Source organism: Stigmatopora nigra, chromosome 10, assembly GCF_051989575.1.
Source record: "Stigmatopora nigra isolate UIUO_SnigA chromosome 10, RoL_Snig_1.1, whole genome shotgun sequence".
Taxonomy (NCBI): Eukaryota; Metazoa; Chordata; class Actinopteri; order Syngnathiformes; family Syngnathidae; genus Stigmatopora; species Stigmatopora nigra.
In genome coordinates, this window is record NC_135517.1 from 2,672,689 (window position 1) to 2,700,514 (window position 27,826).

The window sequence follows — 27,826 nt, forward strand, 5'->3', positions numbered from 1 at the left end:
ATTTAAATAAACTTGGATTACAATGCAGACACACTCAAAAAATAAATTTAATCTAACCTTACACTATACTTAATTCTAATTTTGTTTGACATTTTGATACCTTTTTTTCCTCCTGGTCCGGAAACCGAAAATCCTGTAAAACAGATTTTGCTGTTTTGGACTGAAAGACAAATATGATGTCAAGTAGATGAAAAAGATAAACACAATAACATCAGCATAATTATTCCAACAAAAAACAAAAGAACAAGAAAAAACAGGCCAAAGCAAATACTCGACTTTCACAGTAGTCATTTTATTATTATAAGTTTTGTTTCAAGTGCTTTTTCGAACATGAGAAGTCTCCTGTCTTCAGCATGTAGTACTTTGTCTCATATTATGAGCAAGTAATTTAACATATTGGCCTCGTTTATTTCATTTTTTTTGTACTAATCAAAGATAAAACAAGTGCAATGTGTCCTTTGTATGTTCATATTCATAATGTCATTAAAAAGGCACTTTGACTACTTTTGATTGTAACCAGCCTGGAAAAAAGGATGTTTTTTTTTACACATTCTTGGCCGCATTTGTTCTACTACATCTTGCAAATATAATTGTTCTCAGAAGCTCTCAATACACTTGAGTACGAGTATAATTATGGGGTGTAAAATAGAGGATGTGAGTCAATTGAGTTAAAAAAAAATGGTTTCATCAAACCATTTAAAAACAAAAAAAATTGCCAAGTTGGGAAAATGCCCAAAAAATGACCTTTTCCAAATCTATATTCCAGTTAATTCAACCTTAACAAATACAATTCCCTCTTTTTTTTAAGTTACATCAACACTAAAACATTTTTTACGGTAATATTATTGTTAAAAATCTACTATTCTTTACCCTTTTTTTGGAGAATGAGACCATAAGTGCTGTAAAAGTAGCTAATAGCTAGCTAGCTAATTGTCCGATAAACATAACATAACTTAACAACACGTTTTTATTGCACTGGCGTATAAATGGTGTCAACCATTTCATATCAAATTCCCTTTTGAACAAATAAATGTGATTTTTTGAATTTTTGGATATAATGTAGACAGCTGGAAGTGCTATCTTTAAGAGTAGTACTGACTGTAATGTTGATACAAAGTAAGCCAATGTAATCAGTACTAAAGAAGCAAGTAGACCGTAATGCTGAGGACAGGAGAGCAACTTTGTTTTTTTGTTTTTTCCCCCAGTTTGTTTGTTTATCAATGTGTGGTGTACTCAGATCCGAGTCAGTTGGTGCCAAAAACTAGACGGCATGAAACTTTCCATCTTATCTGCGAAGAAGCCCAGTGGCGCGAAGAGTGTGCTGAAAAACTGGAAAGGGAGAAAAACTCGGTAAACGTCGGAATGTGACAGCCACTGTTACAATTTTGGTTGGATTTCTGCGGGGACACCATGCAGAAGAGTGGTGATAAAAGACTAATCAGGAATTGTAGACATATTTTTAAGAGAATGGATTAGCCTGAAAAATGTCATGATTTGTTTTGGAGGTGAGAGGTTCGAAAGTTGGCTTCAAAGTTCGTAGATCAAAATTTCAAGCTTTGGACTTTCTGTTTGGAGTTGGAATGTTCTCCTCGTGCTCGAATGGGTTTTCTTCGGGTATCTGGTTTCCTCTTGGATCCCAGAAATATGCAGGGTAGGCTAGTTGGACACGTTAAAATGTCCATGGGTGGAGACGTTAAATTGTCCATTGGTGGACACATTAAATTGTCCTTAGGTGGAAACGTTAACTTGTCCATAGGTATGAGTGTGTACATGAATTCCACGAGGTTATTTCTTTTAAAAAACATCCTGATTATTGCTCGTTACTTCGAAAAACCATTTATCAACCTTTGGTACCTTACACAGTTCTTTAATTGATAAAGTACTAAGTATGATGTACTTGTTGTGCTATGTACTTGCTCTGCAAATCTGCCATTGTTGGATTAAAAGTGGATTCTATGAGCTGTTATATGGAACAGATTTGTCAAGTTGTGCCTTGCAATTGGTTGGCAACCAATTGAGGGTTGGCCCCGCCTACTACCTGTAGTTACCTGGAATAAGCCACACCCCTCGGCGAATATATTTTTTCTTACTTTTTGGGGAAATGAAGGTGCTGTGTCTTAAAGTCAGGTATGCTCTTTACAGTCATTGACATACAATCCCTGCAATATCTTAGATTGTGCAATATTTTTGAATTAACCTGGCCCTGACATGACTTTTTATATATTTGTATTACTTATTTATGTTTTTACAGGGAAAAAACACTTTCTGGAGTAGCCCCACCGATTTTGTCATACCCACCTGTGTATAATGACAATAAATACTTTTGATTTTGATTGATTTTTGAGTAATAACCCCCACTCATGTAGGCACACACCCCTTACATTTTTGAACAAACACTATTTGAAGCAACCCCTTACACTCGATGATCTAAATCTTGATAAAAAAATGTTTTCTTTCAAAAAAATGACTGTCGTAACCCTTCAATTCCCCCATTGGTGTTTCTAATGTCCTCCATTTGAACATTTACACAAAAGCCAGCTTGCCAAACATGAAATCCCATCTGTACCCTATCTTTTCTCCCCGAAAAAAACCCCAAGTACTCGATGTTCCCGTGTTTTAGCCTCGCACGGTCCTAACTAATAAACATGACAGCCGTGAGGTGAAGCGCCCGCCAAACAACACCTTCGCTGTAAATAAACACGACGGAAGTCACGTACACAGTCTTTTATGTGGTTGTGTTTGAATCGACGGGACTCCAGCTTTACACTTTACAGGTCGACCAGTCCCGCCAACGACACACTAATGGAAGGCGTTAATTACCGTGGCGGGCTCTCACGTTGCGAATAAGATTATTTAAACTTGTGAAAAAAAAGGGGGGCTCAAGCGGAGATAAGCTGAAGTAGTAAGGAGTAGCTGTAGAGTGGCCTTTTAAGGATATGAATGAGTAAGATGTGTGGATACTTACTGCTTTGGCGAAGACACCCATAAGCTCTGGGAACTGATGTGTGAGCATGGCCAGCATGGCGGTGAAAGAGCAAAGGCCCGCTGTGAAGAGGATAAAGAACGGAAGCTCTTTCTTAGGGTACACCGACACCTCGTGGAATACTGTTGAGTGACAAGGTGGGTTTGTTATGTCAAAAATACAAGGGTCACCCCTATTAAGAAAATAAAAATAGCAAAAATATATATTTTTTTTACTTTAGTGCTGAGTCCTAGTAGCAGGAGTGGCTTTTTGGTGTGGATTTTGACATTTTTATGACCTTTAAAAAATATATATTTCGTGAAAATGTTAAAATCCATGCTGAAACTCATAAGTAAAAGCCACTCTTGCTACTAGGACTCAGCACTGAAGTTAAAAAAAAATTAATAGTGGAAAGAATTGTAGTGAATCCGTGATAAGTGAGGTAGCGATAAATGAGGGATTACTGTGTAATTTGGCTTACATGGTAACAGCTCCCGATCTGCTGTTTCTGTACATCCTGGGTAAGGGTAGAACAGGTGGCCCTTTTCCAGTGGGTAAGGAATTATTCGAAAGGCTGAAAATACATACATCGTTCAGATAAATCACATTCAAAAAATAAATTAAAAAGTATGTATTAATAATCCCATTTAAAATACTACAAAGTCCTGGCAAAGAACAGTCCACTATGTAACTATTGTGTCTTTCCAAGACACTTATTGGTCCTAAATTCCATTTTTTAAGGGAAAAAAAACACTAAGTGAAAATGTTCACTACATGGTAAATTTTCCAAGGTTAACTAGGACGATTAAACTATATTTTGGACCACAATGGATGTACTTACTGCCCTCCCATGTGCAATGGAGAAGGTTTAAGGCACCTTCAGCCCTCTTCCAGTGTTGGAGATGGAAGAATGCGTATGCAACTGCCTCACTGTCACCCCTCTTCAGGATGTGCTCTGGTGGCAGGATCAGGCTCTTCATCTCTAATAAGTACTAAAAAGAAGGTTGAGTATAAATAACATCAAGTAAAACTCATGAAAACTGCTGTTTTTAGGGAAAAAACAACAACAATATTCACAAAATATAACCTTCAAATTAATTCTGATCATTTTTCATTGCTTTCATCAATAGGACATCAATGGCACCCAAAAAAAATCCACCTAAAATAGATAAATAAACAAATATACTCATTTGTATTAAAAATCCAACTCATTCATCTTACCCCTACCAGTTTTTTTCCGCTTCATTGACTATATCCCATTGTGCAATTCCCTCTGGCAAACTCCCAGCAGACTGAAAACATACTTTTCTCATGTGAGTTTTTTCCTAAGGGCCTCTTTGTTTTTTTGTTACACGCCCCGACAAACCTTCCTTTCCAAACCATGCAATGTGTCTGACTATGTTGTTCTTGTTTAAAATAGTCTTGTTGTTGCTAAAATCAGCTGCCAAGTGTAAACCCAATCCCACAAAAAGAACTTCCAATGGTACTCAAGATTCACCCTGTAGACTTTGATGAATACGCCAGACCCTATCAGTCACAACTGTGTTTTTTAGTGTGGCCTGTAGGACTCCATGTCCAACAAATCTAGCCCCTCTTGCCCCACCCAGCCCTTGAACCAAATTCCCGAACACCCAGCTTCACAGTACACTCCGGATCTCAAACACTTTAGGAAGGTTACCCCCCCTACTCGTCCCTTCCCGAGTTAATCCTGTCTAATCCCCTCCCATGGTCACAGGCTCATCCAGCCAAGAAGTCAGTCTGGGGGCGACCATGAGATCCACGCTTGGCCATCTCCTCTCGTTTACCATCTGACTCTCCTTCATCCACGTCAAACCAGTTCTTTGGCCTTGATTTATCCCCTATAGTAGTCTTATGAGCAAAACTAGTACAGCAAAACCTACCAAAACTATCAGGAAAAAGTCAAAATATACCTGGAGTTTAAACTAAACCACAAGATAATACAGTAACCAAAAGTAGAAGACTCCAAGTTTTTTGCTATTTGACATTTTGCTGTATTTTTGTTGTTGTGATGATGACTGTCATACAGTTTTAAGGAGTTCTTTCTAAGCATCTTTCCAGTATTGCAGCTTCCTTCTACAGATTTTGGACAATGTTAAATTCTTTAACCAGGAATCCATGATGTAGCCCAGACATGGGCAAACTACGGTCTGTGGGCCACATAAGGCCTGTTAGGCTTTTTAATCCGGCCCATTGACGTTGTCTAAATAATGTTTTTTCCCCCCAAGATGGCGCCGTCACGCGGAAGCCAGTGGTAGTAGATCTGTCCACTCTTATGTTTTTTTGTTGTGTTTTACAGCCCTTCTATCTTTTTTTAAATGATATTTTGATGTCTTAATACATTCCTTTATACTATATACCAAGTACTTTGTACTTTATAGTTTTAGTACTTTAATGATGAGCGATGAGTATATTAATACTTTAGTCTTTTTTTCTGTTTATGTTCCATATGTACTGTTAACGGATGCACTTTTTTATATGTATCATATCTTGTGCTGACCCCGCCCAGCTGTCAAATTTTTAAAGTCATTATTACCTTGTACTTGATACTTTTTATTTTTAATGATGAGTGATGAGTATGTTAATACTTTAGTCCTTTTTTCAGGTTATATTTCATATGTACTGTTAACGGATGCACTTTTTTATATGTATCATATCTTGGGCCCAACCCTGACATAGTCCAATGGGATAGGTTGCAGTTTACTTGCTAAAATGTCAAAATTTGGGTTCCAATAAATCTGGAAAATGTTTTTAACACAAGTTATTGTTGATTTTTTTTACATGTATTTTTCATGGCCAAACTTAGAAAAAAAACAACAACCTTGCTTAATACCGGTGCCCCAAGATTGATCATTGAGAGAGCCTCAGCTGTCTCTGTTCGCATACCACAGCATTAAACCTGGTGACACCTCAGTTCTCTGTACTGGCGTTCACCCACGCCCTCCCTCGCCTCTCTTGTTCTCAGATCTGCCTCTCCGCTCCCTGTCGCCTCTTTGATGAAGGGATTGAGTTTCATGTGCTCTCCTTTTATCCCCGGTCACTTCTAAGCCTGAAGCATAACTCATAAACCGCCTTCTGACTCTAATCTGCAGCCTCTTTTACAATGGAACACCCCTGAGGAACAATGGCATCGGGGGGGCCTGTAAGTGGCTGGCTCTTCATGACTTGTAATACAAGGGCAAAAGTGAATTTTATTGGTTGAGTAAACACCTCTGTGTGAAGTGGCAGAGAATTGTCGCACAGCAAAACACTATTGACTTAAATCGATTCGTCTTTATTTGAACTGTTGGCCTGTTAATCCGTGTCTGTTTACAAGTAAAGGATAAATAAAAAAGGACAATGTTTTCGAGGTTCCATATTTTCTCGCATATAAGCCGTCTCTGTGTATAAGACGTACCCTTAAAATCGTTGAGTTTTACAATTTCTCTCGTATAAGCCGCCCCCTGATTCACCATTTTCAACTTCATATACATGATTTTAATCGGGAGTACAAATGTGTTACTCTCGCATATAAGCTGTATTCGCGTATAAGCCACACCCTTAAAATCGTTGAGTTTGACAATTTCTCTCGTATAAGCCGCCCCTTAAAATGGCCTTAAAATCGACAAATTTTACAATTTCTCTCGTATAAGCCGCCCCCTGATTCACAATTTTCAACTCCATATTCATGGTTTTAATAGGGAGTACAAATGTGTTACTTTGAAGGGAAAATCTTAAGAAAAAATATCGCACTTGGTATTTCTGAGATACTGTAAAAACCTTGCTGGATTTTATATCCCTAAAGGGTGTTGCCTACGAATAGACAAATTCAAAAAGGAAGTCATGTGAGCAGTACAACCAGGAAGTGTGTCTGTAGCGGTCTAGTTTGTCATCCCTAGGAAAGATAGTTGCGCCCTGAGTGAAAAATAACAGGCACTGGGAAGTCAGTTTTTTCACGTTTTATGCAAGATATGTTTTTTTTTCTTGAATTTCATTCATAGACATCAAAATTAATTTAGTTTATAGTTTTATCCTTTCTCTATTTTGAAATAAATGCCCCTTATCGACCGCATTGTCTTGCATTATGGCGTCTTGTCTTTGTCACTTAGCAGTTTTGTGCATGTCCAGTCTAATTTATGCGCATATAAGCCGTACCCTCGATTCTGTCATTATTTTTTTAAGCGACAAATACGGCCTATATGCGAGAAAATATGGTAATCACATCTAAGCTCTCAAATCCAGATGGGACTCTCTGTCAGCTGCAATGAGGTGAGAAGGGAAACTGTCAACTCAAGTGGAGCAAACTAGCGAGGTAGTAGAAGGGGGCTCTATAGAAATGGATTTAGAAGCCAATGTAAATGCAAAGCAGATTGGTTTAGCTGGGACACTTTATCAGCTAAAGCAACAATCTGAAGGGATGTCGACTTCCAAACCACGTAGAGTTGCTGATAGAAATGCTTGGGGGCAAAATGTGTCCTTTAGAAGAGGAGTACATTCTGTGGTGTGACCCGGCTAAGGCAGTCATTTTTTTTGCAGTCATTTTCCCCCCCAAAACAGTCTTTGAAATCATTATATGTCTTGCTTTGACGTCAATCAATCCTCGGGAGTTTGAAAAAGACAAGAAGAATTTCAGGAGTCTAGTCCACAAAGTCAAAAGAGTGGTTTGAATAGGACCAAATATGTATTTATTACTCACGATTTAAACGGTTTCCATATGTCCAGACAACATGTCTGTATTGTTTTTCAGTATTTTAGATAGAAAATATATATATTTTTTTATAATAAATGGATTAAAAGAACTGGATTAAAAGCCCTGGATATTCAGTTTTTTTATAGATCTAAAACAATGTTAATTTTAGCTTTTTAAAAATATATTTTTAGATTTTACTAAATTATTTTTGAACTAAAAACACAGAAAAAAAATGACAATTATTGATTTAAAAGGGGTTAAATCAGGAAATTTAATATATAAATCTAACCTCATCATTTTAATTTGATCCTAAAACAGAAAATCAACACTTATGGGCCGCACAAAATGGTACGTGGTGGGCCCAGATTTGGCCCCCGGGCCGCCAGTTTGCTTGTGGACCTTCCTGTAATTGTGTGTTTTTTCTCTTGGGAATTCAACTTTTATGTCAAGATCATTAAAGATGCTGAATGGTAGTGCCAATTTATTTATTTGGGAGTAACTTGCCTGTTTCGGCAAAGTTAGCTAAGAAAGTCTCAATTCTAAAACATTCACAAACATGGCTAAGCCTACCCAAATTTCAACCCCCAACCCCAACCGGCCTCATGCTTTCCACCAATTTCTGTGAAACAATCCTGACATTCTTGACTTGTAAAATTACTGCCATACACCAACTTCAGTTTCTTTCCCTTTCTCTAGTTTGGACTTTGCCTTTGATCCAAGCTTTTTGTGACATTGTAATTAAATTTAAACCCACTAGCTGTCACCTCGGTTTATTTCCCACAGGTCTTGTTAAAACCTGACTTTCCTCAGTTGTTCCCTTCATCACTAATATCCATACCCACCAATTTACACAAAAAAACTACATTGCCTTTCTTAGGGAATATGTTCAACCTATTAATCGACACTGTATTAAAGAAGCATGAAATCCAGTTTGTATAAAAGACAGGACATTCCCAAATGAAGACGACACACACCTCAAACACACAATGTAATCCAATAGTCAAGTTGTGGTGTAAGTTAAAAACAAGTGACATCTCATTGCCCTCTGCTGGATCACTGGGAGTAACATTACAAGTAATTTTAAATCCATTACATAAGTCTCAGGATCGAGTTCTGGTCTTAAAATGGTGAAAAACTTGTATGAGACTTGTTTGGGTCCTTCTAGTTTTACAGTCAGGCACACTTAAGTTGCACTTGCATGCTGTGCAATGTGCAAATGTTGATCCTATTGGAGATGGCGTTAACATGGGATATTTTGACAAATACGAACCAATAAACTTCTGTAAGTGTCTTGGTTTCTTATTAGAATTTTCATCTAAATTGCCATCCATTTTGCGCATAACCCAAGTAGGCATATTGATAAAATTTACAATTGCCGTGTACTCTTACTTCTTTTAGAACAACCCCAGAAAAGGGTACTCGGACGTTTGGTCGCCCGGACGTTTGGTCGCCCGGACGTTTGGTTGCACAAACGTTTGGTCGCCCGGACGTTTGATCGCCCGGACGTTTGGTCGCCGTTTACTGTTGAAATAAGCTCTCAAAATTATATTCATGAGTGAGTTTAATATCTAAATATCTACTGTTAAAACCAGCTCTCAAAATTATATTAATCCGGGCGACCAAACGTCCGGACACGCCATAAATGATAGGATTTGTTTCAAAACAAAAGACTGGTGATTTACTCAGCCTTAATAATACTTTGCTTACGTAAAAAAATGAAAACAAAAATGTTAAAGCGGGGGCAAGAAAGCATGACTTCATTGCATCTCAAAGTGTACCACTAACCTTGGGCACATGTGGATTAAACTCCACAGCCCTATGAATGGCCTCCACGGCGTTCATCTCCGCGGTGCTGAGCCCCCGCCTCGATGCCGCTTCTGGAGAGAATCTGACAAAACAGGACAATAATATGGTAAAATCCACCTGAAATTTTTCTCGCTATAAACTGACTTACTTATCAGACACGGCCCGCGCTTTCAGCAATGCGGACGTGTAGCATATCGTGGCTGATTTCGGGAGGCTGATATCTACAGTGTAAACAAAGATGAAATGTTATGACTTAAAAAGTTATAGAAAATTGGTTGGGGTTGTGGTGCAGTCGTACCGTCATATTTGGCGAGGACGGCCTGGACATCGGCGTATGCTTGCAGCTCTAAAAGCGCCTCCAGGAGGTTTTCGTGTATGTTTAACATCCCTAATAAGGGGAACTCCTTCATTAACTGTCAGTGGGAATGAGTTAAAAAGACAGAAAATGTTTAATACAGATTTTTTTGTTCAATGTCTTGATATGTTACAATACTGAAATGTATAGTAATGTTTTCCACTTACATCTCTCATCATTTTTACAGCTTCTTTAATGCGGCCAAGCTTTCGTGCACACATGGCTAGTCTGCGTTTGATATACACCAACAGATTAATGTCTTTTCCGGCTAAAAAAAAAAACAAAAAACACAAGATTAATGACCAAAAACATACATCCTAGTAGGAAAAAAACAATTTTTTTGTTAATTCCTAAATAAATAAATTCCTAAGACTACGAAACTATGAAAAATGTACATTTTAGTGCCTGTATAAAATTAGTTGAACCCCAGGAATGATTGTTTATTTGTGACTACACATTGTAAGCATGCAGAGGGTAAAATACTACATATGATTCCATTTCTTACCATTGCTCAAAGCTTTTTTAAAAAGGCGTTCTGCTTCAGTGATAGTTGTGGCTTCTTCCTCAGCGAGAAGAACGTAAGCCGCGGCACATCTGGATGAAAAATGTTTGATTAATATTTGAAAACAAGACATAATTTGTAGATATAGTAAATTGGAAAAATGTGTTTGTTTTAAAAGAAGCATTAGAATTAAACATCATAACCACTAGATAGATATTTGTTACTATATTAGTAGATGGTGAATTAGAACCAATAAAAATATGTTTTTCCCTTGTAATATTCTGTTTTTTGTGTTTTTTTCAGAAGGTGGGAACAAATTAATTTGTATTAAGTAAATTTCTATAGGAAAAGTTGATTTGAGATATGAGTAAATTGACATATGAGCTCAGTCCCGGAACGCATTAAGTTCATATCTCAAAGTATTAGCGTATACAGATTTTAACCGCACTTAAACCACCGGCTGAAAGTGTAATAGTGACATCTTATGGTCAATATGGGAACAAACCTGTATAAATGCAGTGAATTTTCTCTTTTGTGATCACGTTTTTGACATTTAAATAGTTACACATTAATTTAATGTTATGGTCAGCCGTCATTGCATTTTTCTACCACTAGGCTTTGCTACCTTTTGTTAACTGCTGCTATAATTACCAAAAAAGGCTAACCACAATCTGCAATACACATACGCGTACTATTTAGGAGTGGGACTCACTCATGGTTCAACTCTATGGCCTGGTAAGCTGCTCTAATCCTTGCTTGAGGATTTCTCTCCCTCCAGGCCTTCTGCATCACTGTAAGAATAAGAAAATTTAAATTTAAACACTCACAATTAAGCACTTGTTTAGTTGTTGGAGTTTTTTTGCATGTGGACATTTACCTGAGTCCTCAGCTCTCAACTGTTGGGTGTCTCCTGTGAAAAAAGTCTGATGGTCTTGAGCTGACAAGTTCATATCGTAGTACGTCAACGGTTCTTTTCCCGTTACCCACGTGTACCTGAGCACCATAAAATAATTAAGAAAAATATTCTAGTTAAATATCAATTAAATCCCCAAAACAATCATTTTTACAGAAACCCAAATACAACAATATATATTGATAAACAAAAATATGGACCACATATTATTGATTTGAAAGAAAAAAAATATTTAACCAAATTTGGACATTTTAAGCCTAACGCCACCAAAATGTAACAAATTACCGTATTTCACGACTATAAGCTGCACTTAAGTCTTAAATTTTCTCCAAAATAGACAATTGTTCAATTCGAACACAGAAAATGAGGACTTTGATTGATTTGTGGGTGAGTTGTGGGTCAGTTTTGCTTCCGCTGCACTTTTAAAAACTTAATGCATCTTTAAAAACATTGCCTCCTTTGTGTGAGTCAAATAAAGAAATAACACTCGTTACTGACACTGCGGCTTTAAATGTGATGCGTCATATAGTCGTAAAAATATATATTTTTTAATTACCTGTTGTATTCTGCTCCTCTGAACAGATTTAAGGGATTCCTCCAGACTTTGCATTCTACAAAGGATAACACATATTTTCCTTATGCTCTGTAGTTAGACATTACTGTTTAAATGTGTTTATTGTTTTGGTCACCTGACACACTTGGCCGTGGTTCTGTCTCCCCGTTGATGGAAGAGAAGAGGCCAGTGGAGGAACTGTTCTCTACGCCACCGAGGAGGGGACGTAGGTGGCTCACCGAGACCTGCTCGATGAAGGACGTGCCGTACTTTCTGAAGTACCACCACTCAAATATCTGCATAGGAGAACATTTACTATTGAATGTAGACGTTAAAAGCTGAGTTTAGTGATCTGGGTCTAGCAAAAAGGGTACAAACTGAACCCAAATCTGGGAATTGACCCTCAGACGTCTATTTTATGTTATGCATTTTTATTTTCAATGCATAATTTTGTAGTGCAAGATAGTATTTTTTTTTTACTTACAAGAATGAGTCCAGAAATGAGTGAAGAAGTCCCCGTAAGTGCAACGTAGAACTTTGGCGTCAGTGTATTCAGAAACAGCGACGCTGCAAAGGCACAATCATAAGTGTTATACTCATGAAAGCCACAAAAATACATATAAAAATATAAATCAATAGAATAAAAAAGTGATGCACGGAGATAGGTAGGCAAAGAGATGAAAATCAGGTCATCACTTGAATACAAATAACTGATAATCTCACTATTAAAAGAAAATAATAGTTGCTATAATGTCAATTATATCGGATATTATGCCACGAAAATATTCATTAAGTTCATGCCAAAGAAATTTACCCATAAAGCAACAGATCGCAACACTAGCAGGTGTCAAAATAGTACATCACTGCAAGCACAGGCTAGCAAAATGCTAACAAAGCTAACGTCTAGAATGCATCCATTCACCCGATGTGAGGCTCTCCTGCAGCTTGAGCGGGCTCCACAGCACGTAAATCATAATGAGCACCATGCCGAACCAAACAAAGCACACGTATGTCCAAGACCACGAGAGCCAAGACTTTAATTTGTCTGTGAAACCGGGAGATTGGGGATTACTGCCAGCGGAGTCCTCCATGTTTTCATCCCCCTCCCCGGATGTCTGTAAACACACGAGTCACGTGACCAGAAAGATGAAGGTTTTAGTTCTAGTTTTCATTTTTATTTTTGTTAAAGTGTTGCAGCAATAAGGTTACAGATGCTTTTATGGTGTTTTAATTTTTTTAAATTATTTTTATTATCCATTTGACAAACGTAAAAGTTACTAGTACCTTGTGCACGACCATACTTCCGTTTTGCACGTGTTGGGGTGAGAATAACCTGGCTGTCGAAATTACTAAATATACATTATTTGTTTGTCTGTTTGTTTGTTTTCTTTCAAGAATCTAGCAGCAGAAATCCGCAGAGTTCTGCTAACCGTAGTAAATGACATAAAGTGTTCAAGATGTAGGATTTAGTGGCATTTTCACGTGGTGTTCCACCTGCTATGCGTGTATGAGAGCACTTTAGGTTTATTCAAGTTATCTCAGAGATAACTCATTTAATGATCTTTTAGTTTTTAATTTTCTTTAATTAATTAAGATGCATATTGCCATCACTTTTTGAAACTACGCACAGAAAACGACGATAAATTGCGCGACTGTTGAATGTGTAATGTTTGTTCCGTTATATGACGTCACCGCCCCGAGTTAATTGATAAAAGACTTAACATAGAAGGCTTATTATCACACGTTTTTTCTTACATCTCCTTTTATCCGTTCTGTATAATGTGTGGTATATTTATGTACCCCTTTTTTGTTTCAGGGAAAATGCAACCAAGAAAACTTGACCAGGATGTGCTGTTATGTTCAGCCGGTAGGTGGTGGTATTGCATGTTTAATACATTCAATTGAAATGCGGCCCATCCTATAATTATACATATAGTCACAGATGGGAATCATCTTTTAAGATCACATTATACAAATTAGCTCAAGGAATTTCAAGCAAAGTCATAAAATCCTTTCAGGCTTGATAGTAGAATTGTGTTGACTTCAAAATATCAGTAACTAATCTGATTATTTGTTGATTAAAAAACAACATCAGTTAAGAAGTAGTATTTGACCTTTTTTTTTTTAATGGAACTCCCCTATTAACCTTAGCAAAATCTTTCGGTAGATCTGTTTCCATTGACGCCAAAACGTCATGTTTCCACCTAAAATGTGGCCACAGTGTTTTTTTAAATGAGACATTTTCCCATACAAACTCTGGTGGCTTGATTACTCAACTTTAGGTTCATCTGACCACATTCTTTTCCTTGAGTCATTTAGCTATTTAGTGGCTAAATTAGGGTATCATCAGCCTATGAGAAGCACGGCTTAGTTTATTTTTGTATCAGAGATCTTAAATCAACAAAATGTTTTGCTGTTTTGCATGAGGAAAGTCAGTCATGATTTAGTATAGCTTCTTATTTTTTTTTAATGATAAACCTTGTACTGGCTTTGTAGATTTAGTCCAGACGTGGGCAAACTACGGCCCGCGAGCCACATCCAGCCCTCGGGGCATTTTAATCCGGCCCACTGTCGTTGTCTAAATAATGCTTTTGTTTTTTTTAAAGTATTTTTTATAGTAGCTCTGTCCACTCTTATTTTTTTTGGTGTTTTACAGACTATCTTTTTTTAAATGACATTTTAATATTTCTTAATACATTCCTTTGTACTTGACTTTGTACTTTATATTTTTGACTTTAATGATGAGTAATAATTTAGCCCTTTTTCTGTTTATGTTTCATATGTACTGTTAACGCATGCACTTTTTTATTTGTATCATATCTTGTGCTGACCCCGCCCATCTGTCAAAAGTCAATATGGCCCCCTAGCCCAAAAGTTTGCCCACCCCTTGATCTAGTACAACAAATACGGAACATCAGTGAAATATTCTATGCGACGACATCGCCTACTTCTAGTCACAAGCAATTAACTCACCATTTCCGCGCTCACCTGTATACTTAAGGTTCACTTACCATTTTCACATCTGGTATCTATCGAGCCATTTACTTCGTTTTTCATAGCTTTTAAGGGTCCTTTAATCATTCATAATTGATCAGGGCTTGCACTTGAATGCATTCACTACTTAAGAAGCAGCTCTTTAAAATGCAAAAACACCAAGATGGCATTGTCCAATAAAAATGGAAATGTCATTGTAACTCAAGCGCTGATGTTAACGCTTAAGATTCATTTTGATGAGATTACAGCCAGTGTGTATGCACACACGTATTTTTCTACACATCCACTGCAGATGGAGGAAAAAAAACTTTCTGAAACTGCTTCTTGTCTCCAACAGCATTTCCTATCAGCAAGTTTACATGACTGAAGCACCCCCCACCCACCTCTTCCACTACATCCACCACACAACTCATTTCTCTCCAAACACTTCATTTAAAACATGAAGAAAATGTTTTTTTTCTGTATTCGCCCCCTTCTTTTTTAGTTTTGACCACATCTGAGTGGAATGGTGCTGCAGAAAAATGACTTACCCCTGAGGCCTCTTTCTCAAGCTGTAAAAAAAATAAAAATGCAAGTTTGCATGATGCCATAATGCCTGTAATTGAGCAAATGGCTTGCACTCAGGCAACCTATGACGGCTGTAGGCATCCACTATATTTTCTCGCATATAAGCCATCTTTATCACAAAAAAATGGTGACTGAATCCAGGGTGCGGCTTATATGAGCATAAATTAGACTTAGCATGCACAAAACTGCATAGTGACAAAGACAAAATGCCATAATTCAAGATAATGCGGTCGATATGGTCATTTATTTTAAAATAGGGAAAAGATAAACAGATAAAACACTTAACAAAATTTATTTTGATGTTTATGGATGAAATAAAACAAAACATCTTGCATAAATTGTGAAAAAAACTGTGCCGCCATCTCACCTAGGAATGACAAACTAGACCGCTATGGACATACTTCCTAGTTGTACTGCTCACATGACTTCCTTTTTGAATTTGTCTACGTACAGGCAACACTGTCAGAATACATAATCTCATAAATACCACATGCGATAATTTTTTTTTAAGATTTTCCCTTCAAAGTAACACATTTGTACTCTTATTAAAACCAGGTTGTCCAATAATGATTGCTTGATTTCCAAAATAAGTGTCAAGGCCTATAAAGGATTAATAGTCATTCTGTGTTTATTTTTCTTACTTCAGCATCTCATGCAAGACATCCAGTAAATAACATAACAACACCCAATATCATATTTATTAGGTAATAGGCCTTATTTTTTGTGAATGGATCTTTTAATAACAACCTATTTTTCATACACAGAGTGGCAAGAAAAATGCACAATGTCCCCACTGTGATACATGGAGGAGGGACAGTTATCATCTGGGGCTGCTTTGCTACAACCTGTACTGGTGGCATTTCCAGGTGAGTGGTGCTTAAATCTCATTGAAAGTTCTTTAATTAAATATGCTCATCATACACAATATAATCATTTTTTATAATTATTTTAGTGAATATTTTTTTCAAGTTCAGCACAATGACATCCATTGTATTTCATGAATAATACACTTGTTTTACCTTGATGTAGTCGAGATTTATTTATTTTACACTCACCCACCCCCAACTAGTGAAGATTCTGACTAACAATGGAACAAAAGATAAAGACTTCTGAGTAAAAACGCTGCATTAGTTGTCGTACAAAAAAAAAGAAAAAAAACTGCCACAATACTTTCCAGTGGTGTTTAAACTCCCGCAAAGAAAACATAAACTCGCCTTTATAATGTTAATGAGGCATATGCGACATATTTGACGTTGGAGGGTGATAAATGTTTAACATTGTTTATGAAATTCCTTAAATGCAACACACAGTTGGATATTTGTCTTTTATTTTGACAGTCGTGAGCTATAAACAACTTAAAAGTAAAGACATCAGAGTGAAATGTGTGTATTTGGAGGTATATTTCCGAATTCATTAAAATAATAAAAATGACGTTCGTCTGAGCTTAAAATCGAGTCTTTTTAAACATGTTGATTTATTCCACTCGCAACAAAGCATCTGTTGTTACTACGGTAACCTAGAATGGGGGTCTCGATAATTGGAGTGGGCATTAATTCCAGTCCACATTTACATTATCAAGAGTCTGTAGTAATTTTGGCACTTAATAAGGAAATTAACCCAGTTTTAATTGGTTAGTTCAACTGCATTTATCCATATTCAAACAACAACAACATTGAACAAATTGTTGTTTTCAATAAAATGTGTAGTATTTTTATTTTTAAAATATGGTATTCATAGTTTTGTGGCAGTTTCATTTGTAAACATGAAGTATATTTGAAGTTAAACGTTATATCTTCTTAAATTGATTATAATTTGGGATAAGTCAAACTATACAACTTGAATCATGTATACAGTACTGTATGTATTATCTCCATTTTGTTCAATGTTTTTTTCAGTACAAACAAATAGTGGTTACTTATACAAGCCTTAAACATACAAATGCACTTATATAAACCTTTAATATACTTATATAGGCCTTAAACATAAATTATAATACAAAATATAGCACTGAATCAACTTCAATTTGAACAATTTTTCAACTTATGAACACTTTCAACTTATGAACACTTTCAACTTATGAACACTTTCAACTTATGAAGACGTTCAACGTATGAACACTGTCAACTTATGAACACTTTCAACTTATGAACAGTTTCAACTTATGAACAGTTTCAACTTATGAACACTTTCAACTTATGAACACTTTCAACTTATGAACACTTTCAACTTATGAAGACTTTCAACTTATGAACACTTTCAACTTATGAACAAGCACTCAGAACCTAACTCCTTCGTAAGTATCTTTCCATTTTATGCTTCAAATTAGATGCTAAAAAAACATTATTATTGAGAATTTTAGATGTATTTCTACACGACTTCCAGAGAGTCGCGAGCCCTGAAAAGAAATGCAATTGGTCATTGAATCTTTAACGTGGACACAAAATGAGGTTAAACCACAAGCGTGTGAAAGCAGACGAGGACATCACTCGTGCGGTTTACCTTCCCTCGTGACAATCGGTCTACTGGTATCTTGAGAATTGAGTAACCTTTACGGGGCATTTTCAAAAGATGACTCAAGGCCAACACGAAGCGGATTCAGCAAAGCTTCTGTTCCACTCAGAGGACGAGGCTTGAACACAGTATGTTTATACTTCCTCTCCATTCCAAGCATTCAGTAATATGAATCTTGCTATTGAAACACATACTCAAGGTCTTCAGAACAAAAGAATGGGACAAATTTATACACAAAACAGTAAAAGGTGTCAAATATGTGCTGCATCCTTTTGAATGGGAGGAAATGTGACTCCATACCGTATAAGCTTTCATCCATATTTGTACTGATAAACATGAGATCAGATATATATGAAATGTATCATATTTTCTTGCACGTATGCCATATTTGTTGCTAAAAGAATGATGACTGAATTGTGGGTAGGGCTTATATGCACAAATTAGACTAGACATGCGCCTTATAGTCATGAAAATACGGTACCCCTGCCATTTAATATACCCGGGTGTATTAAACAGCAAAATACAGTACTTGATTATATTAATACTATTAAAAAGATGTTGAATACTGAATAAAAGGCGCAATATTGTGGGAATATTCACCAATATTTGGTGTAATAAAAAAAAAATTTCATATCCTTGCCATTTAATATACCCGGGTATATTAAACAGCAAAATACGGTACTTGTTTTTATTAATATTTAAAAAAATGTTGAATACTGAATAAAAGGAGCAATATTGTGGGAATATTCACCAATATTTGGTGTCATAAAAAATATTTATTTCATGTGACTTGCTATAAAATTCCATGTATAGTTAAGACATTTAAAACAACTTAAAGGGATTAAAATAATAAAAATGCAACCTTTCTCTGGCTAACTTGACCTACATAGATCCAGTTTAGCCAATGGAATTAATTGAATTGTATTTCCTGTCCAAATAAATATTTTTTTATATAAGAGTAGTAACACCCCCCCAAAAAAATACTTACAGTACAAGGGCAATCTTTAAAGTACAGTAAATCCATGATTTATGATCCCACTTTAAACGTTGTACACACCTAAAACTTACATACCTCACTGCAGATATTGTACTGTTCAAAAAGCAACCATCCACATCCATCACCAAAAACACAAATATTACGCCTTCTGTGATTGATGAGCCGCAAACGCATGTGCGACTCAACACCCCGTTTAGATTTATCGCCTGCGCGTAAACAATACACAAAAAAAAATATATATGGGCTTTAACCTATGTAATCATATAAGCAGGTGATAACAAGAATGTTTCTTTTTCTTACAAGTTTGCTGCCGTAATATGTGTACAAATGGAAAAACAGTATTTGATTTGGTCACTTTGTTTGTTTTTATTGTATTCAATTATTTCATGGAGAGGAAGAATAATAATTAGAAATAATTTGACTAAATTATCATAATTGTGTGCGTAATCAAAGTAATGTCAGTCAACTGCTTCTGTTTTGCACATGAAGTAAACATTTTATACATATTTATTGTTGATTAAAAAAACCAAAATTCAGTTGCATTATTAGATATGAAGAGTTTGGATTTGAGGATTATAGAAAACCATTTTTTTTTAGCGTGTGCCAATCAGCCGTGTGTAAGATAACTTTTTTTTTCACTAAAATGTACACACGTATATAAAAACTGGTTATTGACCCCATTCAAATACTAAAAAGTCCTTTAACAAAATACATAAGATGAATCTATACGTATGAAGTTTGGATTTGAGGATTATAGAAAACATTTTATTTTACCGTGTGCCAATCACCCGTGTGCAAGATCACATTTTCCACCAAAATGTATACATATATATAAAAACTTGTTATTAACCACATTCAAAGACTAAAAATACCTTTAGCAAAATGCATAAGATTAATGTATACGTATGAAGTTTGGATTTGAGGATTATAGAAAACATTTTTTTACCGTGCGCCAATCACTTGTGTGCCAGATAACATTTTTTTTACTAAAATGTATACATACTGCTTTTTTTTAACCCCATTCCAAGACTAAAAAGGTCCTTTAACAAAAAATGCACAAGCTAAATCCATTAGCTATAGCTTCAGTTTGCCAGCTTTTAACGTCACCCCCTCAAAAATCCTATTGATGAATAATTGAGCTCATTTTTAAATGAAATACTACTACACTACTTTTTAAATGTTATGTTCATGGGTGGCTGCTAGTGTTAGCATGTTTCCAACTGACTTTCCTGGGAGTTTCCATTGAGGCCAGGCTGGACTGAGTGGATGTCTGTTGTGGTTAGATCATCAGTGAGGTCAGTCCAGTGAACATTACTGCATGGCTGACTGACATCCTCTCATCAGTGCACAGCAAACTAACTGTGCTCTGACACTAATGTGTGTGCATAGTGTGCGTAGGCATGGACAATAAATCCTTATTTGAATAGAGATGAGCTGCCTGATCTAAAAAACCCTTGAGTGGTCTCATTACGTACTATAGGGAGAGTTTTTTTCTATGTATTTGAGGCTCGAGCACGGATGTCGAGAAATAAGTGCTTCTACTTGTCTGTCATGGAAATTCCTGTTAATTTCTAAACATCTGTGGGGCCATTTTTTTTTTTTACTGTATACATTGGTACGTTGACTAACAAGTGGTTGTCATGGTTTTGGTTTCGTAGTAAAAGCATCGGACAAGGGAAGTTGAAATTGGCCTAGATAATTATTTTGTCAGAGAAGTGTGTTTACTCTGTAGCATACTTTCAACTAGATACAGTACAGTATGTAGCAAAGATTACATTTATTTGTGGTTTATTTCATACTTTAAATGACGTATTTTCTCGCATATAAGTCGCGTCTGTGTATAAGCCGCATCTGTGTATAAGCCGCACCCTAAAATTGGCCTTAAAATCGATTGTTTTTTTCATTTTTCTCGTATAAGACGCCCCCTGATTCACAATTTTCACCTCCATATTCATGGTTTTTAATAGGGAGTACAAATGTATTACTTTGAAGGGAAAAGATGAATAAAAATCATCGTATGTGGTATTTTTGTGGTACTGTATGAATAGAAATAATTTTTTGAAGCATTTTATCTGTTTATCTTTTACCTATTTTGAAATAAATGGATTGAAATAAATATTGAAACAAATTTTTTGCGCATATAAACTGCACCCTCGATTAAGTCATCATTTTTTTAAATGACAAATGGGCAAAAAACAAGGTAGTTTTAGTGTATTAGTCGATAAAGTATACACTGACAAAAATATATTTTTTATTTTTTTGCTTCATTCACAACTTGGGCCATCAACATGAAAAAAAACATCTTTTTAGTTACTGTCTACTATTTCTACCCTCAATTTAATCAACTGATACACAACTTTGACACCCTGATTCACACATGGCAGTAGTAAGCATCTATCGAAACACCCTGAAAACTATTGACTACTATTGATTCATTTTTTAAGACTTGGTAAGGCCTGACTTCTACCGATAAACATTGTTGCTAGGCAGCATATTTATTATTCTACAAACCATCATGAACTTTGTCCTACTATCCTGTTACTTTAAGAAAAGTACACACTAACTAACATAGGATTTGGACCATTTCCAAACTACACCTCATTTATGCACTAAGGTACAGTATACAGATGCCCTATGGTTTGCTTGCACATATGCTGACCTCTAAACACAAGCATTTTTTTGTGTGTGTCGGGGGGGCCGGGGGTCTGTGTATGTGTGCTCTGCATGCCCATGAGTGGATGTAATGGTTTTCATTTATCATCATCGACACAGCAGACGTTATTTTAAACAAGTCGCATACTGTGCGCAAATAAGAGTCAAAACAGCAGGTAGTCACATACACAATTGTCATTTCCTCTTGGAAATCCTGCTGATAGTGAGATTACACTTGTAAAAAAAAAAAAAAAAAAAAGAACCAACTCCTATTTTATGTTAACCTTGTCATATGAGGATAATGATTTTGTTGTTGTTGGTTCTCGTACATGTCTAGAACGAAAGCTTATTTGCCCTTAGCACTCTAAATGGATTAGACGACTATGGCATTGAAACATGAGCACTCAAAGCCATTTTTTATATGACTTGGACTAAATATCACCATGTAAATACTAATATAAATACTATTAAAATCAATGTTACAGTGTTACTTGGGGCCAGAACCAATGTGTATTTTGTTTTTATTTCATTTTACTGATGTAATTTGTATTAATATTGTATTCATTTTAAGATTTATATAATTTTGAAAAATTAATATGAAAATACAAAATTGTTAACGTTGTCAACCTTTATTTGCCAAAAATAGTCACCAGCCCTATAAAGCATTATATTAGATTACATTAGATTAGATTACATTAGATTAGATTACATTAGACTAGATTGTATTAGATTAGATTGCATTAGATTAGAGTACATTATATTATTTTATTAAATTAACTTAGATTAGATTAGATTAGATTAGATTACTTTATATTATCTTACATTAAATTAGATTAGATTAGATTACATTAGATCATATTCCATTAGATTACATCACATTCTATTACATTACATTAGGTTGCATTATATTAGATTACATTACATTAGATTGCATTACATTAGATTACATTACATTAGATTACATTATATTACAGTACATTACATTACATTAGATAACACCAGATTACATTACATTAGCATTTTATTTTTTCCTGAAAGTTAAATGTCGAATGTCAAATGTCAATTCTGAAAGTTAAATGTCAACTTTTGACTTGATGTCTAGTATAGTGACTACTGTACATAATATAATTAATTCTGTTTTTGTGTAGTTTTGTTGAGGGAGAAATGTATTCAAGCAGCTAGAAGTTGTGCTCAAGATTGCAATGTTTGACTGTTTTATTTTTTTATTTTTTTTGTTTTTGTCTCAGATGAGCCAACACTATTGGCAGATGAAGATATCCACATTCTTGCGAATCCTTGACATGGGAAGAAATAAAAAATGGTTTACCCATCGGAACTGGAAACGTGAAAAGTTTGAAAAAGAGCAAGTACAAATGTTAAGTAAGTATCAAGAGTGGCTTCCTAATATGTCATTTTAAAAATATAAAGCGATAACATGGGGTTTTCTAGGCAGCAATTATTAGAAAAGAAGATTGGTGTGGATTCTGATTGGCTGGATAGGCTCGACTCTCCATTTCTTTTTTGTGTCTCACGGACAAGAAATGAGCAAAACTCCGTGTAGGAAATGATACGACCACAAAGACATTTAAGAGATGTACGGACCAAAGACCAAAATGTTGCGGCATGCCGACCTCAAACAAAGACAAGTCGGTCTTCACGACCCTTCAAATGTCATCCTGTGACAATTAGAGCACGTTTTAAGAAGTACTAATAGCATCTTTTAAAAAAAAAAGAAAAGTTTGTGGTAGTGCTATTCGTAATCCAATGCCTTGTTGCCCCTCGGGCTCTGTAATGAAGGCCGCTCAAGCACAGCTAAGCAATTTTGACGCTTTTTTTTCCTCGTCCTGAATGAACTGTCACAGCAGAGGGGGGAAAGCAACCATCTTGTCACAAGCACTTTATTTCAGGATTGTCTTGTTTTGTCCTGTCCAGTTCACGTCCGTCCACAAGACTCTTTTTCAGGACGACATCGGGGCGACTTGGAAAGCGTTACTGAGAAAGACCTGGTACTTCCGTACACGTACTAATTGCCAGGCAGTGCTTGTACTTTTCTTCAGGGATGTATTTTGAAATCCTGACAGAAGAGAGCTATTTTTTTTTTCGTTCATTGGTACCTTGACATATGAGTGCTCTGACATACGAGCGTTTTGAGATAGGAGTAAATTTTCGGGCAAATATTTAGTGTGAAATATGAGTAAAATTTCAGGCAAATATCTATCTTGAGATACGAGTAAAATTTTGGGAAAATTTTTATCTTGATATGAGTACAATTTCGGGCAAATATTTATCTTGAGATATGAGTAAATTTTCGGGCAAATGTTTATCTTGAGATACGAGTACAATTTTGGGGAAATATTTATCTTGAGATACGAGTAACATTTCGGGCAAATATTTATCTTGAGATACGAGTAACATTTCGGCAAATATTTATCTTGTGATAGGAGGAAAATTTCAGGCAAATATTTATCTTGAGATACAAGTACAATTTCGAGCAAATATTCATCTTGAGATACGACTACGTACAATTTCGGGCAAATATTTATCTTGAGATATGAGTACAATTTCGGGTAAATATTTATCTTGAGATATGAGTAAAATTTCGGGCAAATATTTATCTTGAGATACGAGACAGATTTTGATATACAAGCATAGAGAAATAGAGCATATGAGATTTTTAATGTTATGTTACGAGCGTGTTGCCATGCAAAAAGTGAGTTCCACGAAAATCCACATATGAGCTCAGTCCCAAAACGCGTTAAGCTTGTATCTCAAAGTCTATTCACATTTTTTTTTATTACTGATACCTAGCTACTTTGACAAGTTTATATTTCGGATGTGGAAATTGGTATATTTAGAACCAGAGTACACAGTGATGTTTTTTATGTTGCTTTCTCAGAATTCTCGACATTGTTTTAAGAATGAAAATCGATTGTATTAGTAGCCTCACCATTTCTTGTCTTCTTTTGCTTCTATTAAACATTCTTACATAGCCGTGTTCTACCCCCCAACCCTCTAAAAAAAAAAACGAGGTACCAAATGAGCCACTTTTATCGAACAATTTACTTGAGAGGCTTTTTTCGATCGCCCACACAAACTAGTCATCTCGCAAATTAGGGCTCCTTTCTGCCAAGTTTCACTTTTATCAAAAAGACTGTTTTTTTTTTAACAAGCCGCAGTTGATACAATACGAGACAATAATCCTTTTGTCGACAAAAACTAAAGCTCTCGTCTCGTGAATAACCATATAAAATATTTTTTTTCCCCTCACAATCGAATAATTCAGTCAGTATGCACAAAAGATCAATACTTTTTTGCACATTTATGCACTAGTTTACTGTTCTAATACCTTGTTGTATATAGTGTCTCCTTTCTTTTTAGTTTATGGACAATTTCAGAGTGTTAGATGTAGGAAGTGTTAGAAAAAAAGTGCTACAATTGCTCAAAGGAATGTAGAATGTGAAGCTTGAAATAAGGAAGAAAAGCTGTCAATCATGTCACTCTTCTTTTCAATAGGACTGTAATCCCACGCTGAAAACTGCCATCGTCGACCTGTTGGTCGCAGAGGAAGTCAATGATAATCCATTTTACACTGACTGAAAGGTAGGAAAAAATAAATATTTTCAGACTGTGAGGGAGTCGTGGTGAACTTAAGGGTTTTTTAAAAAATGGTTCTAGAGAATGAATGAAGGGCAGTTGGGAGAAAATAATCAAAATATGTTTTTGGGGGGGTTAGAAGGATATACACAATAATAATTGTAACAATAGGAATGGAATAGGAATTGTGTTGACCTTTTAAAAATTGTGTGAATTAGACTGGAAAAATTAATGTTTTTAAACTGCTACACTAATATTTAAATTTATTTGGTATTGTGTAAAAATATAAATATTTGCAATTTGAGCCATAAAAAAAGCCTAAAATTATTTTATTTGAAAATTGTTATTCACAAATATTGCTATTTATTTGGTATTGAGTAAAAATGTAAATATTTGAAATTTGAGCCACAAAAAAGCCCAATTTTTTATTTGCAAATTTTTACTCACAGAAATTGTAATTTATTTGGTTTTGAGTAAAATTTAAATATTTGCTATTTGAGCCCCGAAAAAAAGCCTAAAATAATTTTATTTGCATAGTTATTCACAATTATGGTATTTTGTTTGGATATAGTGAAATATAAATATTTGTGTTTTGAGCTAAAAAAAAAAGCCCAAATTATTTTATTTGCAAATTGTTATTCAAAGATATTACAATTTATTTGGTATACACTAAAATCTAAATATTAACATTTTGAGCCACGCACAAAAGCCCAAAATAATTATATTTCCAAATTGTTATTCTAAATATGTTGAGATAATTTGTAAATATTACTATTAATCTATATATTCATTCATGAAAGTATATTTCACTACTGGTTATTCCTAGCAGTGCCAGAACTGTCAATACATTTCTTCAGTGCATATAAACACTGCAGCAAATGAATATTTATGATGCATACCACCATTTCTAATAAATATTTCACGGTATCTTCCTCACAAAGGGTTCAAAGGTTTCCCGATTTGTTTATTTCAAAGTGTCCAGGTTTGCGCTCACTGCGGCATATAAAGAGCCCAGCCCATAATGTCCACGACTTCACTGTATTCTTTTCAAATGTCATTAATGTTTTAACCCGCTCAGATCCAAACTATTGTCTTTGTAAAGTGAAAGTCAGTTAGTAAAGTGTTTAGAAAAATAGCTGTCTAGTACATCAAATCCAGCCGTTAAAGTACATGGAATACATAGGATTTGATATATTGGTCTTCATTAACTTTTCAAATGTAATGGGCTTAGTTAGTATATGGTGTACTTATTCAAACTGTTGTTCTCTATTTTATTTTAATTTTAAATAGCCTTTCAAGATGGCGTATGTTTTTGGTGTTGGAGTTTATCAAATTAAACCCCAAAAAATGCGATTTATAATCCAGTACGATTTATATATGTTTTTTTATACTTTGTAATTATGCATTTTTTGGCTGGTGTGACTTATACTCAGGTGCGACTTATACTCAGGTGCTACTTATAGTCCAAAAATACGGTATACACTAAACATACTACATATCTTAGTATATCTTTCCTTCATAATTATGCATTTTATTGCTGGTGCGACTTATACTCAGATGCGACTTATACTCAGGTGCGACTTATAGTCCAAAAATATGGTATACACTTTACATACTACATATCAACAATAATCTTTCAGGTACAGCCAACAAAATGCATTTTTCTCAGTTAAGAAAAACCATAACTTAATCTTTGTTTGGCATGTACAATTGTAAATTTTACACAGGATTATTGTGATAGGTTGATCATTTTCTGAGCTGATTTGGGAATAAACTTAAGTATAATCTTTTTTTTTTTTTAAATTGATCCATTACATCTTTTGATTTGAATGAAAGGAGATAAATACTCAACAAGTTTAGCATTTATGACAGATGTGGTTCGACACCCTCCATAGATAATCGTTTACATCACCTCACATCTGACAATCAAAACTTTATTGAGTTTGCTAAAAAGAATAAAAAAAATATTCCAATTCCAGCAAATGGTGCATCCTTAAATCCTCATTGTGGATCTCCAGCTAGCAATATATAAAACAGGGAAGTAAAGTAGTGGAGATAAAAGCAAAAGCCTGTAATACGTTGCGACACAAGGCTTTACATGTACCGCGTAGGAAAGTCATTAAAAAAAAAAAAAAATCTTACTGCGATTTAAAAAAAAAAAAACAAGCCATGTTGCCTGTCAAATATTAATGACCCCCGTAAAAGGCTTTGCTGCTTGTCTGAATTTATAAACGCAAAAAAGCACCAAATGACTTTCCCATCTCAGTATGACCACACCCGATATTACATACCCACACACACATATAATAAGCATCCCAAGTAACTATGTATTGTGTTTATGCAGTACTCATTATTCATTTTTCCACTTCCTGTGAGTCACCAGTAGAAAAGGAAGCTCTTATACAGCCTCACCTTTCAGATTTTTTTTCATTTTAATACGTATCATCGTACCCACCAAACAAAGGCAGGCATTTGTGTTTTTTTTTTTTCGGGGGTTATTTTTTTTGCCTGACGAATAGATTCCTTTTATTTGCTTTGGTTACGATTAAAGCTGCATTATGGAACGGTTACATAAGCATGTTGCTTGTTTAAGTGTGTCATGAGTGGAGAGTGGCTTATGCAACGTTACAAGACGGCGATCAAACACGACGAGCCTTTTGTTCCCGCTTATCTTCAAATCTAAGATGTGTCATTTGCGCTGATGAAAATTGCTCTCTATGGGGGATCAAGCAG

At 35.3% G+C, this 27,826-nt stretch overlaps 2 protein-coding genes and 1 long non-coding RNA gene across 4 annotated transcripts in view; 2 read left to right on the forward strand and 1 right to left on the reverse strand.

Annotated features, from left to right (window-relative positions):
• Window positions 1–271: 271 nt before the first annotated feature.
• On the reverse strand, window positions 272–12,886 carry st7l (suppression of tumorigenicity 7 like). The gene is made up of 15 exons (XM_077726993.1): window positions 12,701–12,886; window positions 12,263–12,345; window positions 11,915–12,074; window positions 11,782–11,836; window positions 11,190–11,305; window positions 11,025–11,103; window positions 10,316–10,404; window positions 9,978–10,078; window positions 9,754–9,868; window positions 9,604–9,676; window positions 9,435–9,537; window positions 3,804–3,954; window positions 3,444–3,536; window positions 2,966–3,105; window positions 272–1,329 (listed from the first exon to the last, which is right to left on the reverse strand). Exons 1-15 carry the CDS (start codon window positions 12,867–12,869, stop codon window positions 1,234–1,236), a joined length of 1,623 nt encoding a protein of 540 aa, XP_077583119.1. The 5' UTR covers window positions 12,870–12,886; the 3' UTR covers window positions 272–1,233.
• A 3,213-nt stretch (window positions 12,887–16,099) lies between these two features.
• On the forward strand, window positions 16,100–22,933 carry LOC144202772 (uncharacterized). The gene is made up of 2 exons (XR_013327559.1): window positions 16,100–16,205; window positions 22,747–22,933. It is a non-coding gene; the product is annotated as an uncharacterized LOC144202772 (long non-coding RNA).
• A 2,076-nt stretch (window positions 22,934–25,009) lies between these two features.
• tox2 (TOX high mobility group box family member 2) overlaps window positions 25,010–27,826 on the forward strand; it is a 112,467-nt gene continuing 109,650 nt past the window's right edge. For both annotated transcript variants that reach the window (XM_077727201.1, XM_077727203.1), the window contains exon 1: window positions 25,010–25,099. The gene's annotated coding sequence lies outside the window, so the exon portion shown is untranslated. The remainder of the gene's footprint in view (window positions 25,100–27,826) is intronic.

Bases quoted from the DNA above. Each gene is read 5' to 3' on its own strand.
- st7l (XM_077726993.1), bottom strand. From the start codon at position 12,869: ATGGAGGACTCCGCTGGCAGTAATCCCCAATCTCCCGGTTTCACAGAC. The intron at 3,106-3,443 runs GTAAGCCAAATT...GTCACTCAACAG, and splicing joins AGATCGGGAGCTGTTACCAT to TATTCCACGAGGTGTCGGTG. The intron at 1,330-2,965 runs GTAAGTATCCAC...CTCCCTTTCCAG, and splicing joins TGGGTGTCTTCGCCAAAGCA to TTTTTCAGCACACTCTTCGC.